Raw genomic sequence first — 15,142 nt, forward strand, 5'->3', positions numbered from 1 at the left:
ACCTTCTGTAGTAAAGATTTTCTGGAGAGCACGAATGGTAGCTTCGGTTGTAGTAGTCGAATGCATATCCACGACATATGGAAAGTTTGACAGTGAATCGATGACTATTAACCACATGGAATTGAGGAAAGGACCTGCGAAATCGATGTGAACTCGTTCCCATGGAGTAGTAGCAAGAGGCCATGAAGCAAGATCAGAAGACGGGGCGTTCTGATTCGTTTGACATTGCTCACAATGACGTATTAGCTTTTCGATGGCGGCATCAATACCGGGCCAGTAGCAGTGTTGACGGGCGAGTTGCTTTGTTCTGGAGATACCCCAATGGCTTTGGTGTAATAATTCGAGAACTTGTTTCTGTAGGCTAAGTGGGATAACCACTCGGAAGATGGTGCCTGCTTCTAGTAATACAACTCCGGCACGAGTCGTGAGACGATGCTGCATACGATGATAAGGTGCCAGGTGGGCAGGAAGTGTGCTCTGAAGAGGCCAACCGTTGCGGATATAAGTACGTACAGTAGCAAGTGTACTGTCCTTATCCGTAGCTTTAGCTATGCAGGTAGCAACAATAGGAAAACTGGATACAGTATCTTCAAGTTCTATGTCCAACTGAAGACATTCAGATTCTTGAGAATCGAAGGCAGTATCAGGACCAACGGGTAAGCGGGAGAGGGCATCAGCATTACAATGCTGGGATGTGGCTCGATATACAATCTGATAGGAATAATCAGAAAGGAACATGGACCATCTTTGAAGCTTTCTGAGGGAATTCTCTGGGATCTTATTACCAGGATGGAATAAGTGTACGAGAGGCTTATGATCGGTAATGATCAGGAAATGGTTGCCATAGAGATATTCATTGAAACGGCGAATACCAAAGATGATGGCTAAAGCTTCTTTCTCTATCTGGGAGTATCGACGTTGATGGTCATTAAGTGTTTTCGAAGCGAAGGCGATGGGGTGTTCTTGTCCATGACGATCCTTCTGGGAGAGAACGGCACCGACACCGTAGTCTGAAGCGTCAGTAGCTAGCGTGATGATCTTGTCGGGCTGAAAATGAGTGAGTTGTATAGCTTGAATTAAGGCGTTGTTGATTGTTTTCCATGCCTGTTGGCATTGCGGAGTCCACTGAAACTTAACACCTTTTTTACGTAGAGCGTTTAATGGAGCTGCCACTGTAGCGAAGCGTGGAATGAACTTATTATAATAGTTCGCTTTGCCTATGAAGGACTGAAGCTGCTTGAGGTTCTGAGGTGCTGGCATGTTTACTATCGCTGAGACATTCTGTGTACTAGGACGAATTCCATTCTTATCAAGTATGTGTCCTAGGTAGTGAACTTGAGGCTGAAAGAAGGTACATTTAGCGAGATTCGCTCGTAGGCCATTGTCTTTCAATTTCTGGAGAAGGAGGCGTAGATTGGTTAGATGTTCCTGATGATCTTTTCCAGTAACAATAATATCATCCAGGTAGTTAGCACAACCGGGAATGGAGGCGGTGAGTTGAGCCAAATAGCGCTGAAAAATAGCCGCTGAGGATGAAACACCGAATGGGAGCCGCTGGAGCTGGAGCAGTCCGAGAGGAGTGTTGAGTGTGAGATATTTCTTAGATTCTTCGTCTAAAAGTAGCTGGAGATATGCTTCTTTAAGATCAACTCGAGAGAAGAATTGTCCACCAGAGAGACGACGGAATAAGTCTTCTGGACGTGGAATAGGAAAGATATCTGTGTCGAGTTGTGCGTTGACTGTAGATCGAAAATCGCCACAAAGTCGAACATTACCATCAGGTTTCTTGATTACCACGAGTGGAGTAGCCCATTGACTAGAAGTAACTGGTACAACAATTCCAGTTTGTATCCATCTTTCTAATTCTTTCGTGACCTGGTCTTGAAGTGCTAGGGGTACTGGACGAGCTTTGAGGAAGCGAGGCTTAGCTCCGGATTTCAGCTGTATGTGAGCTGTATAGTCTTTTGCTGTTCCGAGCTGAGAGTCGAAGACTTCAGGAAACTGCGCTAGGAGAGCGGTAACGTCAGAAGTAGGATGCAATGTAGATACGACGTTAATGTTGTCATGTATCTGGAAACCAAATAAGGTAAATAGATCCATGCCCATAATGTTTGATGCAGTGTAGTTGTTAACTACGAGAAGAGGAATGGCTTTCTGAATTCCTTTGTAACTAGCCTGAAGCTTGATTTGACCTTTGATGTCAATTTTCTTCTTGTTAAATGTCACGAGCTGGATGTCAGCTGGAGAGCATGAAGGTGAACCTAAGTTGTGGTAGGTAGTCAGGTTAATAATAGAGACAGGTGATCCAGTGTCTAATTGAAAATCGACAGATCGATCAGAGAATGAGAGAGGAATGATGATTTTGTGAGAATCCTTTGTGGGAAGAATAAGATTGATCTGATCAACTTCCATGTCTTGGCGGGGCTGTATATGCTTCCGGCGTGCTGCAGTAGTCTTAGCAGGGCGGAGCGAACTTTGACAGACAGTCTTAATGTGTCCAAGTTTATTACATCGTTCACAAGTAGCTTTGAAAAAACGACAGTCACGACGTTCATGATGCTTGAAACAACCTCGGCAGGAAGGCAGGAGTTTCGAGGTGCTTTTAGAATTGGGCTTCCGTGTAGCATTACGAGAGGGAACCTGGCGAGAATGCTTGGTGGAGAGCGCCTTATCCGTACGGTTCACTGTAGCAGAGGATTTGCGGGCCTGAGGCGAGACGTGTGCAACTTCGTGTGGAGAAGCTATGGCTGCGGCAGTCTTGGTAGTAAGCTCATAAACCGTAGCAATACGCTGGACGTCTTCTAAAGAAGGGTTACTCTGCTTGACAGCGTCAAAACGTATTTTGTCTTCAGGAGTATGTAAAATTATCATGTCCCGAATGAGAGAATCAGTGTAGGATGAACCACAACCGTCCTTGGAGCAGATGAACTGGCAGGGTTTAGCTAGACCACGCAATTCAGTTATCCATTCAGGATGTGTCTGATGGGGTTGCTTTCTGCACTGAAAAAATTTATAGCGAGCAGCCACTATGTGAGGAGCTTTGGCATAGTGTTCCGTGAGACGGGCCAAGAGCTGCGTGAAGGGTACCCCAGATAAGTGTTCTTCCGGACTTAATTTACGTAGTAATTCACACGTAGCATTGCCAACCGAACTAAGAAATAGTGCGCGGCGGCGTTGATCATCTGTGACAGAATGGCAGATGAAATGCTGTTGTAAACGGGCTAAATAAACTGACCATTCTTCCTTAGCTGGATCAAAAGCAGAGAACGGAGGAATAGCTGATGGCTGTGTAGAGACAGAAATAGCTTGAATAGCCTGAATTAATGCTGCCTGTTGTTGTTGCATAAACTGTTGTTGTTGCTGCTGTAAGGCTTGGAAGACCGTAGCTAGTTGTTCCGCAGTAGCCATTGCGAGATGCGTGCAAGAATGAGTAAGGTAAGCCGTGTGTCAGAACTGGTTGGAGTGTCGTTGTTGTTTAGCACGTCGCCGTAGAATTGACAACTGGGCCTGTTGAATTGTAGTGTCGTGTGTACCTCGTTGCTATAGAGTTGGCGATTGGGGCCAATGACGTGTAGTTTGTTGCTTTTTTACCTCGTCACTATAGAGTTGGCAACTGGAGTCGAAGAATCGTAGGTTGGTGCTTTTTTACCTCGTCGCCATAGAGTTGTGTTGTAACCAAGGTTGAAGTTTACAAAACACAACTTTTATTGCTTCACTTTATGATATTTACACAAATAACTGAAATTTATTTTGAAGCAAAAATGAATATTGAATCTTGAGAAAAGTCTGTCTTTATACAATATGTACAGGTTTACAGTCTTTATATACACTCCTATCTTGAAAAGATAGTCTTTGTGAATTGACACGTTGATAGTCGAGAACTATCTGGCACACTAACATAAATGTCTTTGAGAGTCCTTGTTTGTTGAAGTGCCTGAATTCCTAAAAAGCAAGTTCAATTGATTGAAGAAATTCCACCTAGCGAAACTAAGGGAGCTTGCGTAAATTAGGGAATGAAAATGGCTTGTAAAGGAATTACGGAACATAGGCAGCGGAAACAGGTAAGGGAGCGGTGACCAGAGGTGAAACCTCGTACTGCCAGAAATTCAGTCCACCTGGTCGAAGCACATTTTCAAGAGGAGTAGCCTCCGTGCTCGACGTAGGGTGTATTCTGGAGCTGGACACCGGGGCAAGTGGGCAAGTGAGCAGGCAGGGAGCTCCTATTTATAGTACACTCGATGGTCAGGCACGCGCACTGAGGGCTGCGCGTCGAAGCTAGCAGAATGATACACAGGCGCGCGTTCAGCTGGCTGGCGGAGCGAGAAGAGAGCGCCGGACATACAACAACAGTCATCATCAATCAGGTCTTGACTTCTACACCACACAAGCATCTGATCCATAACGCTTCCCGAGAGACAATGAACTCGTAACGGTAACACAATACATATGTAATCGTATCTTATCAATACCCGTCATCTTTACACATCAATGACATAACTGTTGTAAGATGATGCAACAACAGTAGCAAGAATAAAAGTTACGAGAAACAGAATTAAACCATAACGTAAAAGAAGGTGAAGCTCCCAAAGGATAATAGCACCTTTAATATTCTATAGAAAATAAATCAGTTAGCTACCATGAAAACCTATTAATAATAATAATAATACCAAGAAAATTTAGTTAAGTAGAACACATCTGAGAACATCAAATTTAAATATTAACAATGATAATAATATGCTATTAGGCCTTAGCCGTACACAGAACAGTTTTTAAAACACTTAATTACTGAACCCACAGGTTTGTTTTTGTTTTAAAGCTGTCAAAGTACATACTGAAAATCACCGTGGAATTTACGGGGGAACACTTTTAAACTACTTCAAATATTATTTCAACCAATGAATTAAAAATTTGAGACATTTTCAGCCTTTGTGCTGTATAGCTAATAACTCATTCGGACATGTTTAAATTCGTAGGAACACCTTGTGCTTACACAGTCATGGTAGACGAGGTACCTTCACCAAAGTATGAAGTTTAAAACTTACCGACAAAGAGGTCCATAAATAATCCTTTTAGGCACCTTTTATAAAATAGTATTACAATACAGTGTTAGTTTACAGAAAGAGCCTCAATTACACTGTACTAATCGGCCACTTTAAGAGTAAATTAAAACAACATCACCGTAGGTTCTAATAAGTAAGAGGCTCCACAGCCACTTCAGTCCCTTAACTAGTTTGGTAAATAATCATTTCGTTTAGCCATAATGGCTAGACAGAGCGTCACTCCAAATACAGCCATCGTGGAGATGACCAGCAGCCGACTCGCAGTACACAGAGTAGCTCCACAGATCAATGCACGTCGACAATTGACAATCGCACAGCGGAGTCGAGGAATAAAAGGCGTAGAAATTACTCCACGTCGTCCAATCAAGATATTAGATGTACCACAATGAACAAATTACAGCCAATTGCTGTCTAGCAGTTCATGGCACACAGTTAAAGGATACATTTTAAATTCCACACATACAAAAGTCATAGGTGGCAGTTATTATACTAATCCCCTTTAAATTATACCGCCATCTGACTCATTGGCTGAATGGTCAGTGTACTGGCCTTCAGTTCAGAGGGTCCCGGGTTCAATTCCTGGCCGGGTCGGGGATTTTAACCATCATTGGTTAACCCATATGCACCCACCCGCCCTGTGCACTGACATTGCTAGGAATCCGCCAACGTTTTAGTATGCAACCTTGGTGTTCCAAGCTTTTGGTTAAAACCGCATCGTAGGTGATCGACTGCACGTATTATCACGGGACCTGTTTTATATTAGTGAGAAATTCCACGCTATTGCTCATGATACAAAAAACAGAACAATACAGAAATATAACGCACACAAAATCCCTTTGAAAACTTAAATTTTTCATTAAGTTATCTTAGCTCAGAAGTTCTTTAGTGTGTGGTATGGCCTTAATTATACGACACGAGCCAAATATTTGCCTGATTTGAAAATAAGGAAATAATAGGAAACCATTCACAAGGCAGCGAATGATGAGATTCGAACCTACTATGTAACAAATACGAACTTACAGCCGTATGTCTCACTCGGTATATTATTATTATTATTAAGATTCAGTCTGATGATCAGTGGTAAAGTATTCGCATCCAGGTACCAAGATCGTCAGTTCAAATCTGGCAGTCGTAATCGGATCTTGAGGGGTGGGAGAAAGTCCATTCGGCATTCCATGTCATACGATATTACTACGCAAAAGATCTCTGGTGATACATTTCAGGTTCATTCATGCACAAGATCACTAATAACTTCTTCCTCACTATCACTGCTGAAATCAGATACTAAAACATCAAGTAAGCTTTGAATTGTGCTATTACTAAGTATATCGCGCGAGCAAGCAACTTCCTTCTCAGCCATCTTGTCAACAACAGAATACCGATTTCTCGATCGATATTTTAATCAATTCTCTTTACCAAAGAAGCATACCAGAGCATTCTGGTGACCCTTTGAGACACCAAGAACAGATTTCTAGTAGAAATGTTTCCAGAAAAAGCCAACAGATGTTATAAATGTCTTTAGTGTGCGACCGTGCACCCCAGCGTATCAGGCCGCTTGTGGAGTCCTGGCCCAGCCGCTCGAGCACGTATCAGTCTGCTTACGGGTGCATGGGAGTTAATTCCAATGGCTCGGGGGCTGGGTGTTTGTGCTGTCGCCAACATCCCTGCAATTCACACATCACACACAACACTATCCTACACATGGCAGATACTGCCCACCCTCATCGGAGGGCTGCACCCGGTTGTAAACAGCCACACGAAATTATTATAATTATACTGGCACAACAGAGCCATGTCAGCAGTATCACGAAAGGTGGATGGCGTGATTTCAGGGAGTCTTCCTGTACCGATAGTTGGGGGTTTTACGGTACTCTCTTAAGAAGGCGTTTAATCTGAACATTATTCCTGTGAGCAGTTGGAGCCAGTAAATTGGCGTGGGTCTGATTGTGCCTGAAATAAGCCGCATGCTGTTGTTCAGCTGTGTATCAACATATTGGGTATATGGGCTGTTAAGCCATATAGGAGAACTATACTCTGTACTGGAATAAACCAGACCAGGGGCAGATTGTCGTAGAGTGCTTGCAGTAGATCCCCAAGTTGCCCCGCACAATTTCTGAAGAATGTTGTTTCAAGTTTTCAGTTCATTAGATGTTGCTTGAATGATAAAGTGCAATCCAAGGTTACACCTATAGAAAACCGTTTTATAGTATAATATATTAATAACTTGTACTACCTTTGACAGAAATAGATTCAGCTGGGAGAAAGTCGATGTTAGAAGTCCACATGTTAGATGCCAGTCTGTTTGTATTGTATCTACTGTTCTGGAAGTGAAACTGATCTTTGTGTTGGCAGGTGCACAAGGGCATCCATGGCTTTGTTCGTAGCACCGAGGGTAACGGCGTTACTAACGCAACCATCACCGTCGAGGGAATAAATCACACCGTGAGAACTGCCAAGGATGGTGACTACTGGCGTCTCCTGGTACCGGGCAACTACACCGTGACAGCTTCATGCCCTGGGTAAGGAAGTGTGAAGTGGGAGAATCAGGACTGTGAGTAACAAGAATTGGGGGCAGAGTAGCACCAGTCTTCAGTGAGCTAGTTTCTTCTTCCCAGCTTCATCAAGAGGGCAGGCTTGAAAGGTCTGGATGTGGGAAGTGTAGGATAACAATGTTATTTATTTTTATTTGTTTATTTATTTATTTATTTATTTACATAGTTTACGCCCACATTGGAGCACTTAAATCAAACCCAAATACATTTACGTTAACAAAGAATTAACTGAAGATTTAGCTTGCATCATCTTCTTCCTTTCCCAAAACCTCTTCATTCTGGTTGACCTGGCTGCCCTTTCTTTGTTATTTATTTAGTGTACCGGGCGAGTTGGCCGAGCGCATAGAGGCGCGCGGCTGTGAGCTTGCATCCGGGAGATAGTAGGTTCGAATCCCACTATCGGCAGCCCTGAAAATGGTTTTCCGTGGTTTCCCATTTTCACACCAGGCAAATGCTGGGGCTGTACCTTAATTAAGGCCACGGCCGCTTCCTTCCAACTCCCAGGCCTATCCCATCGTCGCCATAAGACCTATCTGTGTCGGTGCGACGTAAAGCCCCTAGCAAAAAAAAAAAAAAAAAAAAAAAATTAGTGTATGACATTCAAAGCATATAATGTTAAAATGGTATAAGTGTTTTGGTCTTGAGAGGCTGCCAGACATTCTTTTCCAGTTCATCCAGGCATACTGCACTCTGTGGTTAATCTCACTGTTTAGGTTTCCACATAAGAGGTTAATGTAAGCCATTTACAGAAGAGGTTCCATATATGCCATAAGATGGTGCCGCAGGAGAAGTGGCAGAACGTGGTGGATAATCAGTAACAATATTTATGATAAGACTAAGTATAACTTATGTCATGCATGAATTTTAATTGTAAACGGCAGATTGTTGGTAGTACAGTAATGAACTTCTTCGTGTTTGTGTAGGTATGAGAGTCAGATACTGTCAGTAGAGGTGCCCGAAGTTGGAGGATCGGCCAGCCTGAACTTCACCCTGATACGGGACAGTGCAGAGCGATGGTCTGCCGTCCACGACTTTGGACTGGAAGAAAACTTGGCCTCGAAGGAGTATCTGAAGAACGTCGACCTGAACAGTCTGATGGGTCATCTGGATGGAAGTTATCCGACTGTGGCCGAGTTCCATGCTGGGGACAATGAGAAGTCCATTGCCATCCACTATCTCAAGCTGACTCACGATGTAAGTCTGCATTCACGTGACTGGCAATTCTTCTTTCTCTAGAGTGAGTGCATTTCAAGTCATGTGGTGAGGTAGATATTGTGACTGACATTCCAAGTCACGTGTGTGAGCTGTGTTTGATGATCGGTCCTCCTCCTCTCTAAACATCATCTACGAAATCTTCTACCAACTTCGCTCATCCTTTCATTAATCAGACCCTGAACTTCTGTTGTGGTGGCTGATGTACCTCTGCCCATATTAACTCTTATACAGTTTGGGGTAAGCAAATGACACGATGATTGTGTTTTTGGGTCATTTCATCAGTTACATAAACAGGGTGTTGAAGTTTGTGAATATTAATGAAGTCCTTCAGTTCAGCTTTCCTTGAGCTCCTTTATTCTTGGATACTTCTTCCATTTGTAGTAGCCATACATGTGGCAGTGATTTCTTCCTCCTGAAGTGTATCTACGTTCTTCACTGTTTTGTAGAAGTTCCCTTGTTTTCTGGTGTCATCGTTGTTATTGCAAAACAATCTTCCTCCTCGTATATTTTTCTTTACATATATTTTCAGTTAGATATAATATGTACCACAGCTGTTCTGTCAAGAACTTGACCAAGTGGAATAAGATGTCCACTGGTAGCCTTTACCTTTTCAAAGTAATTTCTAACAATACACAGTTAAAAGATTATTTCTGGTACATAATTGGAGAACCTCATTGCACAGTTTGACATTTCTATTTTCATACATCTCTCACATCAAATGACCAGTTTATTAGGTCATTTGCTCTCTGTTTCTATTTGCAACCTGCAGTGAGGGCTGTTTTGGTTACGTATGACTTATTATAACGTGTTTGGACTGTCACACAGGGAAATAACATGTACATTTCCGGTAATGACCTGTCATTGCTATTGATGTGGGAAGTGTAGGATATGAAGAAAGCCAGATAAACATAGGAAAAAAGGGAGAGAGAAAACAATAAAGATGAATACAGATGATAAAAGATCAGGAACACGGGACAAACACAGAAGGATAAAATGAGATCAGTATATGTAATGGTACGAATAAACAAGTTGCAAATCAAGTCATATATAAAAACACAAAAAGAAGCACATAATCAGACAAACTAAATGACTTGCTCTTTTCCCTCATAACTATTTTCAGATGGGTTCACCTGAGGAGGAGAAATTCCACGTGGCCTTGTTTGGTGGACTGTTTGCCTCTCAGCCATCTGGTCGGGAGCTTCTAGCTCGGTTGGCTCGTCACTTGGCCGTGGGAGATTCTCGTAATGAAACACTGGTCTTGAACATCCTGAAGAATGCGGTTGTCCACATCATGCCAGGCGTAGATCCAGCTTTTGAAGGAGTTGATCCAGCAAATTGCAACCCCCCACCCCGCCCAGACGAGACTGGGTTCAGAGCTGCACAGCCTGGCAATGGCTCCGACCTTGTTACACACGCCTTCAAGTCCATGCTGGCCTCGGAGGACTTTGATCTTGCTCTAAGCATTGAAGGGCATGGTCTCTTCATGAGGTAAAGTATAGTCTCCTTACATTAGAACTAAGTTAGAAAGCCTTCTCCGTTGAAATGAATAGAGTAAAGGACGCCATAAGTGGAATATTTCCATCTCTCATATTATTATGTTAAATATAAGGAGGACATGTCCTTTTAACAGTGCTCGTAGCGGCTCGTGTTTGTGTGCTGATGTTGCCTCCAAGAGCCAAAACATGCCCACGTATGTTAGATAAATAAATAATCGTTTTAGATAATATTGTGTCTTGATTAGGGGGTTAATCTTTCTATATACTTCAGTTGGTTATCTCCCTGTGGAACATGATGACTCGCAGGAAAGTCGGGCAAGAACCACCTGATCTGTTCTTGTGATAATTATTATCCTAGTTGGTAGGCCTCTTGAGAGCTGTACACTTGTCAAGTTTCCCGGTCATTATTCATGATTTTGGGAGTTATTTTTAGTCTTCCCCATATTATTCCCACCCGGTGCAATCACTAGTCACCGATAGACGTAAGTAGATCATGACTGAATCAAGAACAGCGTAATAAAAAGGAACATGGATTGGAATACAGTAGAGGAGCAGTAAGTTTAATGGCCAATTTATATAAAAGATGGCCATAATGTCCATTCCTCACCCAGGTACACAATATTTAGTTACAATTAGCTTGAAATGGCTATGTCATCATCATCATCATCATCATCGTTGCCCGGGAGTGGTGTATGAGCCTCCTCCTTCTTTGTCTGTCCATGTACCACTGTTCTCTCATAATCTTCTCCCAATCTTGTCCTCTCTCCTCGACATCTTTCTTCACCAGATCTGTCCACTTTCCTCTGAGTCTGCCCAGTAGTCTTTTTCCTTCTCTTTCATATTCTCTTCTTGCACTCATCCTTCTTCCATGGCCACGAGGATGGTTGCCTAGTTGTACTAGTAATCACCACCACCAGCACATTACATGGCCATGCACTTCAGTCTTTCTTTTTGAATCCTCTGTAGTAGGGAGTCTCCTATTCCCATGTCCTCTCGGACTTTGTCCTTCTTGGTCTCCTTTATCATGGTGCAGAGGAACTTCATTTCTGCAGCTTGGAGTTTTGAATTGTCTCGTTAACGTGGTAGTTTCCAAGCTATATGTCAGGATGGGTGTATAATCTGATTTATATAATGTCATCTTTGCTTTAAATGGTACTTGTTTATCCCACAGCAGTTGTCATACTTGGTGGTTAAATTGAGTTGCCATGCTAATTCGACTGTCCACCTCTTACTTTGCAAGGTTGTCTTTTGATACTATACTATCCAAGTATTTAAACGTTGGAACACTGTCCAGCTTGGTGTCATTTATTTTGATTTGTGGTTTGTCATCTCCCTTCTGTAACTTCATTGGCACCGTCTTAGCCTATGGCTATGTACAAAAGGAAATGTTATGGCTGTTAATATGACTCGTGCAGTACCACAGGGAAGTGTGCATGATTAATTCTAAATCCTGTATGTATGCTCCGTAACGCTAGCAGTTTGCTCATTATTTTATTTTGCATTGGGTGAAGCATGTATCAAAAAACAGAAAAGCCCTTTTTCCTAGAAAACTGGTAGAGTTGGAAAGAAAATGCATATACACTTTTTTCTAGAAAATTGAATTATAAGTACACTTGGTAGGCTCCATTCTTCGTAGGACTGTCTGTGGGCAATCTATTCACTTTTAAGGGTCCTAGGTGTATTTTTTCTACTGATTTGCTTGACATTTTCTTTCTCTTCATGGCCCCCTTAAGAAACAGCAAATAGCCTTAATCTTAACTGAGGTACTAGCTATATTATAATCTATCAGCTTCATGTCCGTAATGATAATTTGATCACATGAGTATGAAGGATGAGTTGTCCACCTAATCAATGCTTTATTTTACAGTGTATGTAGAATATTTATATTAAAAGACAGTACAGTGGAACCTCGATTCTCCGTTTTTGGAAGGACCACGAAAAAACCGTACAACACGGGAAAACGGAAAATCCGGGAATGAATGAACCATCAGCAATTTGGCTAACATCACAAAAATGAAATATATATACTTATGATCTTACAAATGCCCCTAAACCAAACCAAACTACAGTCCTAATGGGCCTTCTGCCTACCAAACAAAGGCCTGCAGATTATGAGGTGACACATGGTCAGTGTGACTAAACCTCTCGGCTGTTATTCCTGGCTCTCTGGACCGTGGTTGCCATCTCATCATTAAATTGCTCCTCAATTAAAGCCAATCGTAGAATGACTGAACCTGGAACCAGCCCTCATATCCAGGTAAAAATGCCTGACCTGACCAGTAATCGAACCCGGGCTCTCCGGGTGAGAGGCAGGCAAGTTAGACCGCGGGGCTGGCTTCAAACGTTAATTACCGGTACGTGACTTGAAAATCTCGAAAGTTTACATTAAGTTTTACTGGGGAAACTTTGTTAGTTTCCTCTGAAAACTTCGTCATATTCCTTTGAAAAATTCATTCAGTTCAGCAACTTTGATCAGCCAAACTCTTCGAAAAATCTAATTAATACCCGTAACGCCAAGCTGAACAACAATCGACCACAAGTAGTTTTTCATTCTCTAATCTAATAAAATAAAGCACATTAGATACATAGGGGCCGATGACCTTCGATGTTAGGCCCCTTAAAACAACAAGCAACAACATCGTTAGGTTCATACGCGTCCAACATGATGGCAAAAGCCATTTTTTAAATTTTTAATCTTTCAATGTAATTTGGTCACTGGTATACTCTTCCTAGTCAGTTTATGGAAATCTTGTACCATGTAAATTAGGCCTACATCTACTTTTGAAGGTTATGTTGAACTCCAGAATATGGTTTCGAAATTATCAATCCTCAAGTTCTCGAATGGAGTATATTTTGTTCTGCCCGTCACTAATCACAGACAAATTGGAAAGAGAAAAATTATAATTATAACGTGTAATCATTAACACTTCCGAAATTACGATTATTCACGACCTTGAACTCAGCTGGAAAGCACGCTCGCTGTACAAGTTGGTACGAGTGCTAAATGATATAAAGTTTTTAAATGTAATGTGCGCAGATAAAACAACTGCGGCTTTTATAACATTTTAACACAAAAACGTGAAATTCCCAGTCTTATCTTTGGACGAAAACAGTAATAGGCAATCCCAAAACCTCCCATGGCTTTATGTATGTAAGGTGCAACATCTGTTCTGGTCTCGATAACATAATCGTATACAATAATATTAAAATACTAAATTTGTGTTACTTAAGGAGGAGCAGTTTCAATTCCTGCCTGAAAGCCCAATGACTATACAGTGCCCGGAGGGAAATGCCGAAAACCTGTTCGTCGACACACTCGAAAAAAGTAAAAATATAAACATCTAACCCTGGACATAATGTAGATGTTTTGCAAGTACGAGTTCTGTCTTCGTGTAGAGCTGTCAAAATGCGCTCTGTCTCCTTCCAATTGTCGTGGGCACTCTCTTCTTTATGACTTCCGAGGATTCTCTAAACAATACTACCTGAATGCAACGCTAAGATGATCCCTTATGCAAGTTCACCGCCGATCGCTTTCCCAGTACAGTATTTCTTCAAATTACCACAATATATATTAATTAATTACCACAATGACGAGACGTCAACACCAAGATCCGTAAGTATGCCGTAACCATCCTTTCATAAGATTCAGTTTCTTGAAAAACGCGTGATCGAGGATTTAGCGTTGATGGGACTGAAATTTCTGGATGGTTGATCCGGGGAACTGTTTCTTCGAGGAACGGATAATGCAAGATTTTTACAACGTGATTTATTTAGGATGCTCGCGGGACCACGTAATTCGAACAAATAATACGGGAAAACGTAGTTTCTGGGAACGTGTAATCGAGGTTCTACAGTACCGGTTTTGACCTGTAAATAGGTCTCATCATCAGCTGTTGTTGAACCTGCTTAATAACGATTGTGCAGAATAAAACACGACTAAAATTAAACAAGAATGCCACTATTCTAATAAAATGCATAATGTTAAGATATTTACATATAGTACAATAATGGACTTTGACTTGCTGGAGTCCTTCTTGTTTAATTTTAGTAGTGTTTTATTCTGCACAATCACTATTAAGCAGGTTCATCAACAGCTGATGATGACCTATTTACAGGTCGAAACTGGTACTGTCTTTTAATGTAAATATTCTAGACACTTTGTAAAATGAAGTATTGATTAGGTGGACAACTCATTCTTCATATTTGTGTACTAGCTATATGCTTGCCAAATTTGAGCGCGATAGGTCTGGTAGTTTTTATGTAAAAGAAAGCAGGTTTGTGTATTAGTAAGGATTTTGTGTGCACTGAGGTGACAGTGTAACTAACACATGTAGTCATAAATGTATGTTGGGGATATTAGGTTGTGATGTAATTATCATAAGCTGATGCATTTCTATCTTGTTAATGAGATCATCTTCAATATTACAGCTCTGAAGATGTTGGCTTACAACAATTATAACACAACTTAATGTCCCCAGCTTACAGTTGTGTCATTTAGTGGTCTCGATCATATTCAGAAATGTAAAGATATACATTTTATACTCCCTACTTGTTGTAGGTACCCAGCCGTGGAGCTGGATGCTCATGCAGAGAGTAGCTTCAAGATGTTTGCATCTCGATACGCTTCTGAACATCCTCGAATGCTGCAGGTCAGTACTCATTCTCCTGTTGTGTTGTTATTATTCTTCTACTTCCACCCTTAGTCAGGAAGCTCCCCTCTCGGGCAGTGGATCATTGACGTCCCTCCACATCTCATACCTTGGAGACCTAAGAGATGCTTTCGTGGTACTCCTAAGCACTTTGTCCCAATCGTCATATG

At 41.7% G+C, this 15,142-nt stretch overlaps 1 protein-coding gene across 1 annotated transcript in view; it reads left to right on the forward strand.

Moving 5' to 3' along the window:
• Positions 1 to 15,142, forward strand: part of LOC136886351 (carboxypeptidase D) — a 165,738-nt gene that overhangs the window by 88,445 nt on the left and 62,151 nt on the right. Inside the window, exons 11-14 of the mRNA XM_067159090.2 lie at positions 7,413 to 7,579; positions 8,536 to 8,806; positions 9,948 to 10,315; positions 14,882 to 14,972. Of these exons, the coding sequence (XP_067015191.2) occupies positions 7,413 to 7,579; positions 8,536 to 8,806; positions 9,948 to 10,315; positions 14,882 to 14,972 (897 nt within the window). The remainder of the gene's footprint in view (positions 1 to 7,412; positions 7,580 to 8,535; positions 8,807 to 9,947; positions 10,316 to 14,881; positions 14,973 to 15,142) is intronic.

The sequence above is a fragment of the Anabrus simplex genome, chromosome X (genome assembly GCF_040414725.1).
Source record: "Anabrus simplex isolate iqAnaSimp1 chromosome X, ASM4041472v1, whole genome shotgun sequence".
In the NCBI taxonomy this organism is placed as follows: domain Eukaryota; kingdom Metazoa; phylum Arthropoda; class Insecta; order Orthoptera; family Tettigoniidae; genus Anabrus; species Anabrus simplex.